Source organism: Cricetulus griseus (genome assembly GCF_003668045.3).
Source record: "Cricetulus griseus strain 17A/GY chromosome 1 unlocalized genomic scaffold, alternate assembly CriGri-PICRH-1.0 chr1_0, whole genome shotgun sequence".
NCBI lineage: Eukaryota > Metazoa > Chordata > Mammalia > Rodentia > Cricetidae > Cricetulus > Cricetulus griseus.
The window spans coordinates 156,192,364-156,207,076 of NW_023276806.1; the positions used below are offsets into that span (position 1 = coordinate 156,192,364).

The 14,713-nt window shown below is 36.8% G+C and overlaps 1 protein-coding gene across 3 annotated transcripts in view; it reads left to right on the forward strand.

Annotated features, from left to right (window-relative positions):
• Anks1b (ankyrin repeat and sterile alpha motif domain containing 1B) overlaps positions 1 to 14,713 on the forward strand; it is a 1,028,376-nt gene that overhangs the window by 171,096 nt on the left and 842,567 nt on the right. For all 3 annotated transcript variants that reach the window (XM_027392602.2, XM_027392606.2, XM_035451548.1), the window contains exons 3-4: positions 5,853 to 6,009; positions 13,051 to 13,347. In XM_027392602.2, coding sequence (XP_027248403.2) covers positions 5,853 to 6,009; positions 13,051 to 13,347 — 454 coding nt within the window. The remainder of the gene's footprint in view (positions 1 to 5,852; positions 6,010 to 13,050; positions 13,348 to 14,713) is intronic.

A 14,713-nucleotide genomic window follows, 5' to 3' on the forward strand; every position in this document is an offset into this window, starting at 1 on the left:
AAAATGGTGCAGTGATCACTTTTATAGTAAGTAAGATACCTGGCTTTGTATTGAGAACCTCAGCATTTTGGTTGAAAGTCTTTGCTTTTATCAGTTCTCCGTGTTACCTCCCCCAATGTTTAACCTCTTTCTGGCTTTTCCATGTTACATTATATATTTCTAAGATATCTTCCCATATTATCAATTAGTATGTTCTCATGGAATCCTAAATAATACTGTCTTAAATTTTAAAAAAGTATTTTAAGTCGAGAAGAATATCATCAAAGGTAAAAGGAACACTCCTTCTTTTGTTTGCTATTGTCACTTAGCATGGGCCATTAACACTTTATTATGTTGTATAAAAGCACATTTCATTCTCGTTGCTGTTGTGGTTCCTAGATTGTTTCTATAAATGTCATCTCTAGGATAAAGTCCATAGGCTAATGGAGCTGGGAAGAACGTTACAGTGTCCTGTATTTTATTCTTTGGCTTTCAGTATAGTTTTTCCCCAACCCCAACATGTGAGCAGCCCAAAGCCTTCACACTACAAATTGAGTCCATTTCTTCTTCTTTAGTGCATTTTACTGGGGGTCCGTGTTTACCAACACCAGTTAATCCACACATTGAGAAACATTTTCTCCTTGTGATGCATTGTTTCTTGCAGAACAACTCATCTCCAATCAGCCAGGCTGGACACAATAGAAACTGTGCTCAATTGGTGGTTGTCTGAGTATTTGCAATTACCAAATGGAAAGTTATTACCTTCAAATGACAGGAAAGTCATGGTCAATAGTAATGGTTATAAACAATTCACACTACAAAGGGGAATCCCTTAATTCTCTTCTGAATGGATGAGAAAAGAATAGCATGCCCGGCCCCTCCTTTCCTCTTCACATCACCCCCTTTCCACAGTCTCCTACCCCTGTGTTTAAAGGATTCTCCATTCCTCCTCTGTACTGTTTTCTAATTTCGTTTTGTAACTAATTAGTTAGTTAATGTGTCGGGTGGAAATCAAGACCTCATACTTGTTAGGCAGATCCCCCTCCTTCCCTCCCTCCTTCCCTCCCTCCCTCCTCCTCCCTCCCTCCTCCCTCCCTCCCTCCCTCCCTCCTCCTCTCCTCCTCCCTCCCTCCCTCCCTCGCTTCCCTCCCTCCCTCCATCCCTTATTTAAGTACTTTTTCTGTTGTTTTTCTTTGGGGAGGAGCGTGTATCCATCTTCCAAGGGCTGGGATTGCATGCCTAGATTATTTTTCAAAAAATAATCTTATCTTTCTCAAAAAATTTTTTATTAAACTCAAGTGCTTATATTTTATTTTATTCCCCTTCTCTAATTAGGAAATTACTTATTTTTCTTGTTTTATTTCTCAAAGTATATTGGCTGAGTTGTGATGCTCCTTGGATACTAAATAAAAGTGCCAACAAATTGTCTTTGTTCCTTGGAGAGATGTATAGTATATAATATGGTATGTGTGGAGTTAAACTATTTTCTATTCTTCTTCCTTTTAGGATTTAATGCTTTATAGACTCTAGAATCTGTAATATAAGTTCTATGTTAAGTTGGAGCTAGAATCCAGAGAGAAGGCTGTTTGTAGTTTTGATTTTGCTTTTTTCTTAGTTTTTTTCTTTTTAGATGAAAGAGGGAGGACTGTAGAATTTTATAATCAGATACCTGAAGTTGTTGGAATAACCAGAAGCACCTTTGATTTTATTGCTTTTCTTTTCACAATCTAGAAAGTGTAAATGTGAATAAAGAAACTTCAGTGAGAGTGTAATGTATATCCCCAAGTCTTCTGGGCACCCTGGTCACTTCTGAGACTTTGTTTGCTTTAAAGAGAAGTAGATAGCCTCGGGGAAGTCTGAGATCTAGCCTTATGGATTTTGAGAGTTAGTTAATTTTGCAGCCAAATGAAGCTGTTATTTTGAGACTTACTGACAAGCAATAGGAAAAGATAAACACTGTTGGTTGAAATGTAGTTACACAGGATCTTGTTAAGAAAAAAGAAAAAAAATCAAAGTTGGTCCTACCAATTACTTTGATTTTGCTTAGAATTTATAATGAACTTTTTCAAAGATATTTAATATTAATCATAAATGTTTTTATATTTATCAGAACATGGATGCAAATGAAAGTGGAAAAGTTAGTACTTTAAAATTTTATATTTTTATCTGAATTTACATATATTACCTTAAAGCCAAAAAAGAATGAATTTATTTAAATTGGGTTATTTTTTGATTTAATCATATAATTTATTTTGCCACTAGCAATAAAATTACTTTTTCTGTGACTCCCACCCACACTTATATTAGGAATTATATTTAAGAACACCTATTTTGGTGTGTGTATGTTTGTGTGTGTGTGTGTGTGTGTGTGTGTGTTGGGGCTAGCATTGAATTCAGGTTTAAGTTAAGCGTGTACCTTGTCACTGAGTCACAACATTAACCCTGGATCTCAGCCAGTTATCAGATGGTGGCTGTATCTTACAGTGGGTTATTGGATAGTGGCTGCATCTTACAGTGGGCTATTGAATGCTGACTGTAGCTCACAGCCAGTTATTGAATGCTGGCTATAAGAAACATTGTTACTTTATTTATAAAATGCAAGGATTGATTTGTTACTTGCTAATCTATACACATCATCAGTGTAACAATATTTAGTCCAAGGAATGAAGCACAATCTGCATCGATACTTATTGGCACCTCTGAATAATGTATTAGTACAACCTAAGTGAAGATACAAAGTACTAACACTGAGCTGGTACTTCTGTTATTCTCCAAATTTAGATACTATAGAAAGTACTCAAAATTTAATTTGTCTTTGTAAGCTTGTATGAAAAAGCTATTTAATTAACATTAGTTATGATACATCTAGATACAGCATAAGAAAGGCTAATGACAGTTTATTAATTCCTTATTCCTTATTTACAGTTCAGTAAAACTGCCAGGCACTTATTTGATTAGAACTCTAATTTTATATTTAATAAGTGTGTTTTCAAACTGAATCTAAACTTGGTTCACTAGTTAATATATCTGAATGAGGTTATAAAACTCAACTTAAATAAAAGTTTAAAAGAAAATTTAAACTTGAAGGTACACACTTTTATTGAGCAGCATATATTTACTTGTAGGTGCTCGGGAGGTTGGGGTCAGGCATGTTAGCTAAAGTATTTGCTTACACATTCAAGGTCCTGAATCCAATCCCTCGATACAGCAGAAAACCAAATAAGTTTACTAAACACATTTAAAAAATTGAGACAGCAAGATGGCTCAGTTGGTAAAAGCTTTTGCTATCAAGTTTGATGACCCAGGTTCAATCTTGAGTACCCAGAAGGTACCCATTTCTAGATATCATAGTTAGATTGGGTGTCCACTGTCTTAATATCTCATAATGGGAAATAAATTTAATGCATAAACTCTTGGACATAGACCCACACTATATACAAGATTTTTGAAATTGTTTTTATTTGCATAGATATTAAGAAATTAAAGTAAAAGCTTTCTGATAATTGTCTTTACCATGGATTTGGAGAAATCGATTTTATCCTAGAACAATTTTTTTTCTTAGAACTAGGTATCTTGTTTGACCAGCCTCCTTTGGTTTTTATTTTACTTTTTAAATACTAACTCATTTCTGTTTAGAAGAAAATCACTGCCATTGTTCAACAGTACAGCAGCCTGCCTAAGAACAGTTTGGATTCTGTAGAATCCACAGCTGTAGCTGTCTCAATTGTCTCACATCACAACCCTTTGAAACTGCTAGCAGAATGTAATATCTAAATTCCATGTTAACAATCGGCTTTGCTTCAGGTAACTGAGTTATTCATTAGTAGAGATTTGGGACTTCATACCAGACTCTTAGTGAGGTTTTATTCTTCATAACTATCCCCTCACAGGTCATTTGCTTATCTTAGAATTAAAGACTCTAGAACACTCTTACATGGCAGAGATAGGAGAACCATGTGAACTGGTAAATGTCCAACTCTCTCTCTCCCTGTTTATGTTCTTATTGGAGACAAATACTCATGCTTACCTAGGGGTTTACTGTCACACGGCCTTCGTAATCCCATTTAATAATCTTACCATCTTCAGAAATAGACACTGCTTTGTTGTTCTAGTGTCTTTTCCAGAAAGGAAAAGAAAATGAGGCTAAAATTAGAAGTTTGGGTAGTTTGCATAGCTGAGTCACAAATCCCAGCCTTCTAAATTCAGATCTTGTTAAATAATAATTTTAAAGGACATGTTAGGGAATAATTTATGGATCTGGAAAGATGGCTCAGCAGTTAAGAGCACTTCCAGAAGATGTATTCCCAGCACCCACATTGGGCTGCTGATAATTGCCTGCAATTCCAGCTCAAGAGGACCCAGTTTCTTTTGGTCTCCACAGTTACCCATATGTACTTATGCACACACAGACACATGTATACATACACACAAAAATTTAGTCAGCTCTTAAAAGAGATATAGTTTATGTCTTAGTTTCTAAGAAATCTTATCGTTTGAAGATTAAGATTCTTCAGGGCACATAAATATTTCTATAACATTCTCTCTCTCTCTGTTTTGTCATCATGATTTCATATATCCTGCAGCTGATGCTTTAGGCTGCCCTTTGGACCATGTGTGATTTACCGTTTATTGTTATTTTGTGTATCATCCATTTCTTGTGAGCTATTGAGATTTTAACTTTAATTCTGTTTAAATGGCCACTTATTTTCTCATATTCTTATATTTCTTTTAGTCTAATCTCATTAAAAATTCAAATTTCGGTCTTTCTGTTATGTTCATTATTTCTATTGGTGATTTTTTTAAACCTAAGGATCAACTTTAGTTTGTAATTGTGTATACATAAGTACTTTTGCTTGCCTTTACACAGGTGTCTGTTTGGGGTTTCACTTAATGAGCTGTTAGAATGTGTCCAAATACAGCCAAATGAAAGTGCAACTTTGGTTTAGAATTACATTTTTGGATTGTTTTACATGAAGTTCAGTATAATATGTTAATAATAATGTATTAATAATTATTAATCAGTTCTTCCTTCCAGTGACGGTTTTTACTTTAGAAGTCTGGTGAGTTTTAAATGTAGAAGCCTACGGGTGGTGTGCGAACTGTCCTGAGACTGTGTCACTGATGGAACTTCTGTCTTACCTGGATTCAGTCTTGGGGCCACTTCCTGGGCTTGAAGGAGGAAGAGGAAAGCAGGAGGGATCAGACATTCCATCTGTGTGTGCTGTGGCTGAACAGCTGCCAGATTTTGCTTCTTAGTGATGATGTAGTACTATACTTAGGTTGTTAGCTCCCTTACCCACGAACTTAAATTTCTCTTTTATATACATCGTAACTCATTCATTCCTGCTTTGTCTACGGGTGATATTTAACCTCCCCCAATTTATCTTGGTGCATGATTACATTCGTTTTGGGAAACAGGGAGTTTGCTTATGATTTCAGCTTTTGAATCAGGCTCCTTCTTAGATTTGGTTATCTGAAAAGACATTTCATTCACAAAACAGGAGGAGGTGATGATGTACTGTTTTATTGATTTAACTTATTCATTTAATTGGAACAAGATATATATTGTCCAAATGTATTCTATTAAGCAATCTATTGCTTAGTCATTGCTCTGCATACATGCATGCCTGTATGTGCTCGTGTTGGCGCACTTGAGTGTATAACTTGGGAAGGCTTTTGATTATTTACTGAATAAAATAGTATGTCAACTATGCAAACTCTTAATCCCAATCTTAAATTGTAGTGCCTTAAATGACTGTTAAAAATGGGAGTTAGTCTCTAGTAAACATTCATAGTAATCTAAAATCTGTGTTGTTCAGCCTATTTTCTTTTCTGTTGTTTTCTTTTTTCTTTTTGTTTACTTTTTTCCTCAGGGACATAGTTCTCAAGCTACTTCAATATGAAGCATCAACAAATGTAGCAGACAACAAAGGTTACTTTCCCATTCATCTGGCTGCCTGGAAAGGAGATGTGGAGATTGTGAAGATTCTCATTCATCATGGACCTTCACATTCCAGAGTCAATGAACAGGTGCCCTCATCAAATGTTTGTTCACGTTGTAATTTAGTCTCAAGTTTTTCAAAGGCAAAGCCACATTGGAATATTGATATCTTTTATCTTTATCCTCCCAAAAAAGCTTTCTAATTCTGAATTTCCTAAAGGAGAAATTTGAACAATTCTTTGGATTTGGATATGAGGCACAGGCACTATGGGTTTGGATATGAGGCACAGGCAGGGTTTGGATGTGATTCAGAGAAACTACAGATTTGGATGTGATGCATAGAAACTACATGTTTAGATATCATGCAAGGCACTAAAGCATTTGAGAAGCTACTTCGTTAAAAAATCCCACATAAAGGAAATCATTGCAAAATTTTTGCATACCTTGCATCCATTTTTAGTCTATTAAATATTTAAAGATAGAACAGTATGTTTGTAATGAGAATTAGTGTTCTTTAAAAAATTGTAAATGTTAAAACAATGTTTACAATGACTATTTGCATAATGCTTTCCATTTACATAGCATTTTCCCAGTTAGATACACTTTTTGGGAATCAGTGTGTAAAATACAATGCACACAGCTTCTAGACTCATAGTTAAACATTTCCTACACACACACACACACACACACACACACACAGAGAGAGAGAGAGAGAGAGAGAGAGAGAGAGAGAGAGAGAGAGAGAGAGAGAGCGAGCTGTCTAGAGTAAGGTGAACACCACAGAGCATTATAGTCATGGCAGATAAAGGCAGAGTATTTGTTTGCAGGAACATATTATCTGTATTATAAACTATGAACTTACTTAAGGAATTCAACTCTGAGCATTAAAACAGATAGGAGTGCAGATTTGAAAGAGTAAAATATGGCCTTCTGATACAGTTTAACAGACATCTTGAGCTCTGCATGCCCCCTACTGTTCCCATTTTGTAAAACTATATTTGAAATCAGCATGCAGTCCAACAATTGAGTTACAGCCACGGTATTAAGCTGCAGGTTGGCGGTTGTCCAATACCGAAGTAAATAGATTACTGTAGGGCAAGTGTTTCTAATTAAAGGACAATTACCATATTATTTAAATAGCTATAGACTTTGCAGATCTTTGGCTGAAATTAAGAGTAAATAAGAATGAAAAGTAACACTAGCTTTAAACAACAAAGATAAAGAAAAAAAATTTAACCAAATATTGTTGAAAGGATTAATCAGTAAAAAGAATTTTATTTGTTGACAAAGTACCTCATTAATTTTTATGACAGTTAAAATTTTGGGTTTGTAATGTTACCCAAATATAGGACTTCAAAATTAGAATGTGTTCAAGTTTTTTAAAAAATGACAGATATGACTATCTTTGTCATCATCCTATGCTAAAAAGAAATTCCTGAGAATTCTTTTCTGTTCCCGAGAAAGCAGAGCTTAGATCCTTTACAGGATGAGCCATCTGGTGGCTCTCCTTAAAACTGTCTGCATGGCACAAGGCCAGCCTGAAATAACAGAGTGGAAAAACAACCCAAGGTTAAAGAAAAGGGCATTAATTCATATAAACAAATGTTCTTTAAATGACACAAAAATAAGAACCATCCAGTACTCATTTAAATTTGAAGTCAAAATTTTAGATGGCATAACTTTATTAGTATGATTTGAGAGAAACACTTGTTTTTGGTAATATTGAACATTGATCAAATTAGGAAAAAATCCCTTTTAAGGAGATTGGAATTCAAAATTTTTTGTTACTGCATGCTGTGGTTTTGTGGGCAGAAGTTGAACATTTCTTGAGATTGTTTTGTTGTTGGTGTCTGTGCAGGCACATGCCGGTGCCTGTGCGTGTGCCTGTGTGTGTGTGTGTGTGTGTGTGTGTGTGTCTGTCCGTCCTAGTGCACAGGCATGTGGAAGCTGAGGCAGGTGTTACTCCTCAGGTGCTGTCTGCTTTGTTTGGGACCTGGGCTCACTGGCAGGATTTTCTGGCTGGCCCAAGGACCCTCCTGCTTCTGCTTCCTCAGCTCTAGGACTCCAAGCCTGTGCCACCGTGCCTGATTTTTTTTTTTTTTTTTTTACTTTAATGTGGATTGTGAGGATGGAGCTGAGGGCTAAGGTCCCAATGCCTGTGAGGATATTACCAGCTAAGCTGTCCTCCCAGTACCACGGGACATTTAATTTGTAATCTGTCTTCCCACTCTTTACCATTACTCCCAGAGTCAGATGTGGGGATTTTAATCTTATAAGGATATTGGATTTTAGCTCCCTCTGCCCATGGTACAGAAATGTTCTAGCTAATTAGAAACTTTTATGTATTCAAACAACATTGGGAAGGAAGGAAAAAAAAATTACTGAGGACTAAGGGAAATCAGTACTTCAACCCGCACAATGTTACCTAATTCTTACAATAATTTTCTAAAATGAAATTATCTTTCTATTTTATAGATGAAAAACCAAGCTCAGGAAAGCTAAGTAACTAGGCCCCATGCTCCTGGGCGACCCAACTTGAACTAGGTTTTCACACTAACGTTGCCATCCTATATCCTGTTACAGAGCGTTTACTGTGTGACAGCGGGCGGGCAGGCGGGCGGGCGCTGTGCAGAGCACTGCATCTACATTACCTTAATCCCCATTGCAGCCTAGTGAAATAGGGATTATCATTCCTGCTGCCTGAAAGGGGCTGTGACTTTAAAGAAGAGTTTGTCCATGATGTATGTATTAAGAAATGTAGTCAGTATTTATGTATTTATTTTTATTTTTTTGAGACATATTTTCTCTGTGTAGCTTTGTAGACCAGGGTGGCCTCGAACTCACAGAGATCTGCCTGTGTCTGCCTCCTGAGTGCTGGGATTAAAGGTGTATGCCACCCCTTGTAGTCAATATTTAAAAAGGGTTTTCAGATCCTTTGCCAATTACACAGTTATGACATTGAAATTATGTACTGTAGTTAGTGTTTCATTGTGCTTTCTGGAAAGGATCTTTGACTTCTTTTATGGTTGTCCCCCCTTCCCCATGTGGGATACACTGTTGTCTGATAGCCCCATGGAAGCCTTAGGACTAATAATCCCACTTATCACTTCAGATTTTCTTTTGGAAAGCATTTGTAAGCTATTCCATTTCAAAACACTTTTTCTGTTACTTGGGAAAAGCATCAATGTTTAATGCAGTGTTTCACTAGTTATCAAGTGACTTTTATTTTTTTTAAATGATCTAATTTAATGCTTTTATCATACCTTTGCTGCATTGCCACAAAGCACCAGAGTTTATTTGTCCTTCTGTCTTTTGCTCCATGGTTCCATGGTTCTTTTTTTTTTTTTTTTCATTGCTTTAGTGCTTTGGGTCATTTAGTAAAATAAGGGTCACTTGAATAAAACTCTGCAATAGCACACTGGATCTGATACATGAGATGACCACTAAGTACTAACAGGGATGGATGGTTTGTGTTAGAACTGAGATAGAAGGGAGTGGCTCAAGAGTTGGTCATGCTCAGATTGGCATGTGATTTCAAACATATGAATTCTTTCTGGAATTTTCCATTTAATATTTCAGACTTTTGCTGAGTATAAGTAGCTGGAATTGTGGATTGTGGTATTGTTGGTTAGTATAGACTATAAGTTTTATTAATACCAGTCAGCAGAGCATGTCTTTCTATGACATATTTTCATACTTAAAATATCCTTGGGGCTCCTACTGAGCTTATAAGACATCCAGATAAAAAATATGAGGAAGTCTATTTTTTAAAATAATTCAGTCAGTCTTACATTTTAATGTTTAAGAAAATCCCTACATGTTATCTTTTGGTTTGTGACCCACACTTCATGGTTTAGAGAGAAGACAATGTTTTTATTACACAGATGAGGATGGTTCTGGAATCAAATGAGTTGTGAATGAGGGGTGTGCTAACACTTCCAGGTAGGTACTGTTCACCATTCTATTTTGTTCAAAAGCAGTATTGCAAATAAGGGCCATGGCATAAAATGGGGAAGAACATCCCAGGACTCACGTATATTTGGGCAATGCTAAATGGGGCAATGGGTTTGGTAGGGAGGGGCAGCAGGGGAGGAGTTGGATGTGGGAAAGGAAAGGTGGGAGTTTGGTGTAGATGCAGTGCTCATGTATGAATTCTCCCACAACTAACTAATTAATTAAGAGTAAAATAGACTAACTTTGGTACTTTGTGGCAATAATGCAGGAAGTATGGTATTATTTCTTTTCTCCTCATGTTCTGTGTGTTATGTGTAGGTTTATCTGCCTCTCCTCTTACCTTGTCTTCATTTTTCTCTTTAATTTACTATTGGGGCAAGAATCAGAGGACCCTTATCTCAAAAAGTACTTTGTCCTTGCAAGTTTCTAGAACTTGAACTCTCACTCCTTGTGATGGATATTTTACTTTGAATTCAGTTCTTTTGGTAAATGGGTTTTGTCGGCCATTTCCTTCTGTTACTCATTGTAAGTATCTTTGAGTTTTTAGAGAATACTTATTTGGCTAAAAATGAAGAATTGAGAACCTTTAAAGAATGTTCTATATAGATACACCAGCAATTATTAATCAATACATCATCACTGTCTACTCATTTTAAGTAAGATGATTCTTTTTAGGCTGTTAGTAAGTGTGGACACAAGTATTTAATCTTGCCCTTTTAAAGATTCCACAATTGTAGTCTCCACTGCTTGGGCTTTCTTATCAATGTGAATTGTGGATAAAAAACCTGTGAACATTGTCTCCTAAATAGGTCTTTAATGATGGAGATAATTTCTCCTGAGATTTGAATAGCACTAATTGGTATTATTAGAAGAACTTACAATTTTGCTCTTATTTTCTAGGCTAAGGGCTGTGGAAAAGTAGAGAGATCTTTGAGGCATCATTATTTCATAATTGGCCTTTCTCTTTCTCAGAGAGATATTACAGTTTGAAAAATGAGCTTCAGTCATTTTTTGACCAAGGGGAAATTGGGTTGGCCAGGAAGCATATTTTATGTTATATTTTCATGTATTAAAGTAATAAGCTTGGTGGCTCTTATCAAGCTTGTAGTACAGTCAGATTAAAAATTAGGAAGTCTGAAACTATATGTAGTCTGTCTCTATGAGTATGGGAATTATTCTAAAACATCTAAACTAAGCACAAGGTTAATTCTTACAAACAATGGAAGAAATGTCTTCAGGTAGATTCCTTCCCATCTGTCTGATCCCAGATTTTTATCCACTATCTCTAAAGAATAACTTGCCTCTGTGTTTTTTTTTCCCTCGATTGCCCTGTCTTGATACTACACATACAGAATAAGGTGCCTCTTTTAGTTCACCTCACCCAACCAAGTCTCCCCTCTTTAAGTTTTCAAATCTTCCCTCTACCTCCTTGATTTATGGGTTTGCATTTTCTTTGATCCAACCCAAGCCTGGAGTGGTTTTTGTTTGTTTGTTTGTTTGTTTGTTTTGGTCCTGGAAAATTGAGATCTGTTTGGGTTTGAATTGTTCTCTTCCTTTTGTTTGTAGGAGCCACTGTTCAAGAAGGCATTTCCTCTCAGCTCAGTGCTTTTAGGGTGAAATCTCTGGAAAATTTTAAGATTGCACTGTAGCCACAGATGGAGGCAGTGAGAATGTAGATTTTAGGTTTTGACAGGTACAGAAGATCCTCAATTCTTCTTCGATGCAGTGTGACATTTTTTATTTTAGTCTCCTTATCTGTGAAGTAGATATATTAATACCAAACACATAAGATTTCAATTGGAGTCATTGAGACAATGTTTGAAAGTGTGTAGTTGTTTGGCCAGTTATGACGGAAAGTGACATATGTTGATAGTTCAGACTTCAGGTCTGGGCTACTTGGTTTAAATCCTGAACTACATGTCTCTCACATTGCTGTCTTTAGTGATCCCAAAGCTGTTGTCTAGGTGTTGTTGGAGGTTGGAAGAGATGTGAGCTGTCAGGTGGATCTTTGCTGCAAATGGAAGGTGATGCTGTTGCACCCCAGCTGTGGGGAAATAGGAAGAGATTTAAGCAAACCTCTAACTTCATGCTCCCATACACACCACAGTATGGCTGTGGAACCAAAGACCTGTTGTTCAGTTATTTGGTGTCTTAGCTGCCTCATCCTACAGGTGAGGGTGATGATAACGCTAGCTCTCATCTTATAACGAGGACTAAGTGAGTAGATACATGAAATGTGACTGTGTCTGACACCTAGTGTTAACTATGATGAAGGCTGTGGTAAGGGCAGCTGGTCTTTCTCTCCAGAGCCCTAGTTCAGTATCATTTCACTTTTGTTGTTAACATTTCTTGTTCACAGTTCTCCTGACTGACTCTGTCACCTCTTGACCTACCAACCCCCCCCATCTACCCAAATCAATTGCCAAATTTGTATGGAGGGTTAATTTGCCTTGTTACTGAATTCATTAAAAAAAAAAAAACTTTTTAAATCTCTAGAAAAGTCTCATTGGTTTTTCAATAGGAATTCTTATCAACTGCAAATGCAGTACTCTGGTGTTCTTGGCTACTTGTCTGGGTGTGAGTCTAGGTTTGGGTTTTATCTGTGTTTTCAAAAGGATGCAACCTTCTTGTCTTAGGGACAGGATTCTTCATTCTTTTTGCCAAGAAGAGAAGCAATGATTTATATTTATTACTGACCATCTTTATAATGAAAGCAATGGTTTCTACTTATTTAAAATAAAATGAAACAACTTGGGTAACCTTTCTGTAAATCTCTCATCATCAAGAATTTATCATTTTAACTCTTACCTGCAAAGTAAGTCATTAAAAGTATATTATAATTGTTATTAATCTTCCTTACTAACAAATATAATGGAGGCATGTACAGTTCAGGGAACACTGGCCATCTGGACCCAGCAGGACCACTGACTGTCATAGCTAAATCATCATTCTTGGAAGCTGGACTATGTAATGCAGAGAAAAGTTCGATTTCATACTGACATAAAAAAAATTAAAACATGATTTTGATGTAATAAATGATGACTGCTTTAATCAAATATAAAATTCAGTTAGATATGCTTACTAAATATATTACATTGAAAGTTATGTTTCCTAACATGCCAGGCTTTAAATGATTGTGTCTGAAGGCATGCCTTTTGTATCTTCACCTTAAATAGAACAATGAGAATGAAACCGCCCTCCACTGTGCGGCTCAATACGGACACTCAGAAGTAGTTGCCGTTCTCCTGGAAGAGCTTACGGACCCTACGATTAGGAACAGCAAACTTGAAACACCACTGGACTTGGCAGCGCTCTACGGACGGCTGAGAGTGGTGAAAATGATCATCAGTGCTCACCCAAATCTGATGAGCTGTAACACCCGGAAGCACACGCCGCTTCACCTCGCTGCCCGCAATGGTCACAAGGCAGTTGTACAGGTGCTACTGGAGGCAGGGATGGATGTGAGCTGTCAAGTGAGTGTTTTAGCCATCTGTGCTACATCACCTGCTTGTGGGAACATGAGGGGAGTTAAAGCTTAAGTTCTAACTTGAGAGTAATTGGAGGGCTGTGGATTATTAGTAGATGGAAGTTGTGGGTAGTATCATGAGTAATTGTTATCTTTTTCCTGGCATTTTACCTACAGCCTGATACACTTAGAAAGCTGGGCAAAACTTAGTCAATAAATTTAATATATTTATTTATTTTATTCTTTTAAGATTTATTTATTTTTTATTTTGTGTATGTGAGTGTTTTGTCTGTGTTTCATATACATGTCTAGTGTGGGACGATGGATCCCCTGGAACTGCAGTTGTATAACTGTGAGCTGTCAGATAGATGATAGGAATGAAACCTGGGTCCTCTACAAGAGTAGCATGTGTTCTTAATGGCTGAGCTATCTTTCCAGACTCAGTATATTTAGTATAGTCACAATGCTTAGCATACTGACCCATTTAGAATCAAGTGGTTCCAAATGTCCATTTGAGTACTATAAGTTACCAGTAAAGAGATTAGGAATTAGATTCAGAGATTTATAATTTTTGTCTCAGACACACCTGATAAAAACAGAATGTGGGCTTAGACTTATTGATTAAGGTCTAGGCCTCTTTCCAATATGGAAAACTAGTGATCAATCACTATGCCCAAGAAGACTCAGAAAAAATGTATTAAAATGCAATTTGAGTGTTTAAAAATTATTTTATGTGTGTGAATATTTTTTTTGTGTGTGTGTGTATGAGAGAGAGAGAGAATATGAATGAATATCAATGAGTTACAGAATGGAAGAAAGGTTATTTAAAGGAACATGAACAGCTACCTGTAGTCACACCATTGGTGAAAATGTTTCTCCTTCTCCAAACAACTGTTGTCAGCCTATAAATCCCAAAGAAATGAGACTGTACCCCCACTGCCCCTTAGGAACTGTTAGCTGCCTGCAAGTCTCCAAGGAAGGGTGCCTTGTTAGCCCTCCCTCTCTCCATGATTGAATGCTGACATGCCCAATCTTGTGTAGGTTTTGTGCTGGTAATCTCAGCTGCCATGTTTTCAAGAGTGCAATGGTCATGTCAAGCACAGAGGACAACAATCCACAACACTCCACCCTTCCTCTGGCTCCTACAGTCTTCTTTCCCTCATTGGGTCTATTTCTAAAGGCTTGGACAGGGTGATATAAATGCCCCATTTGTGACTAAGCAGTCAACAGTGATTTGTTCTTGGCACTATATCCAGTTAGGAGTCTCTGGAGCTACCACTGCCCACTGCAAAGGAAGCTCCTCTGACCAAGACTGATGGGAGCACTCATGTATGGGCATAAACACTATTATTTAGAAGGTAATTGGACTGGCA